The 5,507-nt window shown below is 43.0% G+C and overlaps 1 protein-coding gene across 2 annotated transcripts; it reads right to left on the bottom strand.

The window, feature by feature from the left end:
* Positions 1–488: 488 nt before the first annotated feature.
* Positions 489–5,152, bottom strand: LOC136482494 (uncharacterized). 2 transcript variants are annotated; one of them, XM_066479705.1, is made up of 5 exons: positions 4,855–5,152; positions 4,454–4,525; positions 3,987–4,366; positions 2,115–2,353; positions 490–1,113 (listed from the first exon to the last, which is right to left on the bottom strand). In XM_066479705.1, exons 1-5 carry the CDS (start codon positions 5,061–5,063, stop codon positions 550–552), a joined length of 1,464 nt encoding a protein of 487 aa, XP_066335802.1. In that variant the 5' UTR covers positions 5,064–5,152; the 3' UTR covers positions 490–549. The 2 variants fall into 2 exon arrangements, with proteins under 2 accessions (XP_066335801.1, XP_066335802.1); XM_066479704.1 differs by having other exon boundaries at positions 489–1,113; positions 3,987–4,525.
* Between the last annotated feature and the right edge of the window lie 355 nt (positions 5,153–5,507).

Genomic DNA, 5,507 nt, shown 5'->3' on the forward strand with positions numbered 1-5,507 from the left:
GTAAGTAAGAGTTCGTGCTTGTTACTCTTGATGATTGGCATCACTTAGATGGTTTGGTGGTGATTGGGAGTGTGGTGATCATCCATTGAAGGTTGTGGATGATCCAACTCAACTTGTGAACGGTTGTGGGCGATTCACCAAGCCGGAGTGGCAAAGAATCAGCCCGTAGAGAGCACTTGATCCTTGTGCGGATCAAGGGGGAGCCATACCCTTGTGCGAGTGCTCCAACGAGGACTAATGGATAGTGCCGACTCTCCGATACCTCGGCAAAACGTCACCATGTTACTTTCCTCCCTTTACTTTGTGCATTTACTTTGAGCAATTCATTTTTTGTCATTTACATTCATAGAATTAACTTGCTAGTATAGGATTGGAACTAGGTTGCAAAACTCTTTTGTGCCATAGAACAATAGTATATACTTTTAGGCACTAGGGGTGAAGTGGACTTTGCTTAGGACTTAATCATTGCAAGAATTTTTAGAAAAGCCCAATTCAAAACCCCCCCTCCCCCCTCTTGGGCATCTTGATCCTTTCAATACATATGAGGAATCAATTTAGAGAATATTCCAAAGACGACCAAGTCACCTTCACCAAGACTAAAGCGGACTCCATCTTTATTTGCTCACTGGAACATCCATGATTGGTCGCTTCGAAGGAACGGCAATGTTCAGTGCAACAGTCAGACCCAAAGCCTACCTTGAACTTCAAATCCATACACTTCCCTTTCCTAACAGCAAGCACATGCCTCCTCAACCCAAGTGACTTGCCAATCACACCATCAAAGAGCCGAATTTCCTCATGCAGTCCACTGGTAAAACAGCTGAGAAGCAAATCAAAGCTACTCTGCACTTCTGATATGACAACTTCTACAGTCGCCTCAAATGCATAATCAATGCACATTTGAGTTATGTCAATTGCGCCACAATCTCCATGAATGCGATTCGTCCATGGGTTACTTGATGTCAGTAGTTCATCAACGATAGATACACCATCAATCAGCTGTAGATCACCTTTCTCCTGTTCTCCTGTCTTGATCCTCATGTCATATTCAATTAAAACATTGCAAGACAATTCAATCCCTCGTTTAGGGCCAGTCGTTTCAATGAGGGAGCCCTACAAAAAGATTATTGTTTAGTAGCTCTTTATAGCAAAGTAAAGGGTATCTAAAGCTAAATGCTTCGCTTGTGATGTTGTAGTAATAAAAATATCTAGTTGAAGGGATTATTTTACAGTTGATACCCAAAACGTTTGTCACATATCAAACATAATGTTTATGAAGTGTGTAAGAGTGTCTGTCAGAGAGGAAAGGTTTGTCCCAAGCTATATATGAGTTGATTTTGAATCCCAAATTTCCAACAAATTAATTATGCTAGCTTATTTGAAATGTAAAGGGAAAAGGACTTCCTTGTGATTGGTCAATGGGACCATTCAAGTCATCTCCATATGCACACACTATCAATTTTATGTGGTACTAAGCATAAACCAAAGGATTATAAACTATTCTATTCGATTTTGTTTGGAGCATGTAATACTCACTTGCGCTTCGTTTCATGGTTAATTTCGGTCTGTTCTCATCGTAATCATTCACAATACAGTACTAGATATAATTGTCAACTCATATAACACTAGCGTATTTTAGCTGCCCCTTTTGGGCCCATATGTTATTCATTTCTACTAAAATAGAAACTCTCCATTTTTATGATGAAAATTACATGGCACCACGACCATAGACTAATCTTATTTCAAATAATTAAGGACAATGAGATTGCAAACTGAGCCTACAACTATCACATAAGAGCACAGTTAATACATCTCCACTCTATCCTAACTTCACTAATGTAACAGAGACTAAGTGGCTGTAAGATACCAACAAAAGGTAAGCTCTACTCACATTTGTTCTATGCATGTTATAAACTTGGCCTTTCTATGAAACAAATAAAGTAATTTGAACTAACTACAGACAAGTGTGGAAGTGTAACAGAGACTAAGTGGCTGTAAGATACCAACAAAAGGTAAGCTCTATTCACATTTGTTCTATGCATGTTATAAACTTGGCCTTTCTATGAAACAAATAAAGTAATTTGAACTAACTACAGACAAGTGTGGAAGTGTACCTTCTCCACAGTGATGGGATCATCCCTGCCAATATTGACAATATAATTAAGTAATGGGTCGACAAGATCCCGTGCCGCAATGTATCCATACAACTGTACTGGGCCATCGACCACAGAAATTTTAGCCAACTTTACTGAGAAAATTTGCAACATGGACTGTGCTCTATGCCATCTGCAAGTTCCATCCACCAGGATGCAATCTTTGTTGGGATCCGATAACATCATTGCCTCCAACCGAGCTTTATCAAAGATTACATGCAAAAATGTAACAGTAAATTAACAATAGAAAAAAATCTGCATGGTATAATAAAAGTAAAAGTTTGAAAATCCACTGTACTCACTCAACTTTTCAGTTGTCTGTTCGGCTTACTTTACTCCCCTACCCCTATACCACCTAATTACTAACACCAGATCACTTCATGTGGGACAATAGAAGGAAAAATTCTAGCTTTTGTCCAACATAATTTCCAGTAACGAATTTAGGGGGTGTTTGGGACTACTCCACAAACTCTGCTCCACCGTGGAGCAGCTCCACAAAAAACTGGAGTTTGTGGAGCACTTCTTTAGGTGCTCTCACAACTCCACCCTTTTTCCTCAAGCGGAGTGTGTGGAGCTGAAACCGTTTGGCTAAAAAACGTGGAGCGGAGCAGTCCCAAACACCCCCTTAATCCAGACAAGACAGGAGAAAAGAAAAAAAAGGTAAAAGGAGATCTGACCCCAAATTGGGGAAAAAACCACCATGGATTGGAGTTGAGGGGGCTCTGCTGCAAAGGTCCACAGTTGACCACCTCAAGCACACAACTTCATTCTGTAACACTTCATCAACCCTGGCCTCTACATCATCAGTTCGATCGCGACCGCCATGGGAATGACCACTTGGGACATGGGAGGTGGATGTTGACGTAGAGGGTGATGGCGTCCTAATGCAAGGTGGGAACTGACCATGACCACAGATCAACAAAGAAAGAGGAAATAGAAAGGCAAGAGAGTGGAATTATAAGCCACGTCTTGATAGGTCTTGAAATTTGTAATGTTGATGCCATAGACCATATTACATCTTTTCCAATAGAAGATCTGGGATTATAATACTTTGTAGTGGCAAGTAAAAAATTTCTTCCAATATTTAGAGTTGTGGCTTTGATACAAATTTCATTTATTGTGCTGCCCTTCCCTAACTTAACACAGGAGATACATTTCAATTTAAAAGGCAAGCTCCTAATCTATTAGACTTCAGGCTCTTTCTAATAGAAGGAACTTGTCGGATTGTTGGTGGATGCTGAGCTCACACCCTAGGGATGCATAAGCGGTAGCATTGCCCTCCACACCAATCCCTTATGGTGTAATGTAAGGTTCCTTCCTCTGTAATAGGTAGCATCACTTGGCACCAGTTTATTCCTAAAAAATTACCCCCGCCCCCCCCCCCCCCCCCCCCCCCCCCCCCCCCCACCACCACCACGACCACCCAAAATGTGCACTCTATTGAAAAGTTCCATGTACCCAATTTATTCATGCCAAAATGCTTCACAAAAGGAACTTGTCCATTTAGTCATTGCCAGGGGAAACACCAAGTATCTTCCATGGATATGTACACCTCTTGGATCTAACTTCGCCCCTAGTCATTACCTTACTTTCTCCTTCATAGTCAGCTATGCCACGATTCATGAATAACTATTTCTTTTTTTATACATGTGGTGTTCTGCAACTTGTCCCATAATTGGTACACGAAGAGTAATTTTATCCTTTTATAAAGTTAAAAAAAAAGCATTGCGCATTTAACCTTTCAACAAAGAATATATTAGCTGACCCTATAGCTTGACAAATGTTCTAAGAACGAAATAGATAACAATAGGAAAAGAGATATTGATCACTTACTCTCATTACGGTCTGCAATACGATAATCATTTTTCCAGCCAGATCCAAAGGTGCCCCTGGTACAGTATATGGAACCATCATGGTGACTGCTCCTTCTAAGTGCCGTCCAACGGACAGAACCGTCACGGGGATAGTTATCTTCACAGTCAGTGAACTCTTCATACGCATTGTCATCACTAACCTTGCTGACCCCTTGGTCCTTTTCATCTTCACCATCTCCTACGTCTTTGACTGCTCCACTGGGATCTATTGTCCTATAAACATCTTCATCACCGTACATGGAAATTTTGCTCCCATCGTCATTGTTGGCAGGACCGCCTTCGCCATAATGAGCAATGAACTCCTCAATTGCAGCCCTATTCTCTTCATTGTCCATGCGTCTGGTGATGGGAAAAAGCTTGTCAACGAAAATCATATTATCTTTAGTTGTGTGGATAGGATCTTTGGCTGAAGGGATGAGGTGGCACCTGTCTGGTTTACCCAATTCCTTGCCTTTCACTCTACTGCTGATGGCCATGTTCCGAGATCCATGGGGAAACCTATGACCAAGAGGACAAAAGGAAAATCTTAGCATCCAACTCTCAGTTAGGATTGAAATCATACTGTAATATTGTTTGAAATCGAATTTGTCGCCCTATTTTTATCTGATTATCTGATTTTGTAGTACATACATGAGATGAGATTAATTAGAAGAATATTCCTAGTACGCCTGTCGATAATAAACATATAAGAATGAGCATTCTTAATAATAACAAAAATTAAGAACGAATATCTCTCAATACAAATCCAAAATTCGTCAGAATCGACATGAAAAACTTTAGCAACAGGTAAAAGGTGCGAACTTTAGCATCAGAATAAGAGAACGCACCGGGAAACATGACGAACAGGAGGGTTGAGCACCGCCCTGACTGAAGCAACTCGTTGGGCAAGCGTCGGTAGCCACCCGCGAGGCGCACCAGAAGCCATGGAGGAGAGGAGAGATCGCGAGGGAGGGGAGATGCGGTGCATCGGGGCAGGAGAAGGTGCGCCGTTGGGGCGTCGGAGGAGGCGAACAATCGGGCGCGAGGGGATTTGCATGCTCTCCACGGACGTGAGGGCGCGGCGGCGGCGGCGGCAGGGCCGGTGGGGGGAGAGGGGAACACGGAACAGGCCAATCGGCGCAGCGGGCGGTGGTGGTTGGTTGGTGTGGAGTGTGAGCTAGCAAGCCCACTAAAAATTGTCAGCAGAACCGAGCCAGCCCAAGCCCACTCCGAGATTCAGGCCTGCACGCTCTGTTATCACGAGCCGGAACCAGGCTCCACGGAACAAACACACGTGACAATGAGCCGAAACCCCGAGATAGATTTTGCCCGATTAAATTTAGCTGTGGCCCATGGGTCAGTTTTTCTGTTAATGGATGTATTAATGGGGAAAAACCCAAACATATCAAGTTTACAGGCTTGGAGGAGGGAAGAGAGCAGGGGGGGGGGGGGGGGGGGGGGGCTAGGGTCCACCCATTCGGACGGAATCCCGCGTCGGCCG

The sequence above is a fragment of the Miscanthus floridulus genome, chromosome 9 (genome assembly GCF_019320115.1).
Source record: "Miscanthus floridulus cultivar M001 chromosome 9, ASM1932011v1, whole genome shotgun sequence".
In the NCBI taxonomy this organism is placed as follows: Eukaryota; Viridiplantae; Streptophyta; class Magnoliopsida; order Poales; family Poaceae; genus Miscanthus; species Miscanthus floridulus.

Bases quoted from the DNA above. Each gene is read 5' to 3' on its own strand.
- LOC136482494 (XM_066479704.1), bottom strand. From the start codon at position 5,063: ATGCAAATCCCCTCGCGCCCGATTGTTCGCCTCCTCCGACGCCCCAAC. The intron at 2,354-3,986 runs GTAAGTGATCAA...TCTTTGATAAAG, and splicing joins TATTGCAGACCGTAATGAGA to CTCGGTTGGAGGCAATGATG. The intron at 1,114-2,114 runs GTACACTTCCAC...ATCTTTTTGTAG, and splicing joins ATCCCATCACTGTGGAGAAG to GGCTCCCTCATTGAAACGAC.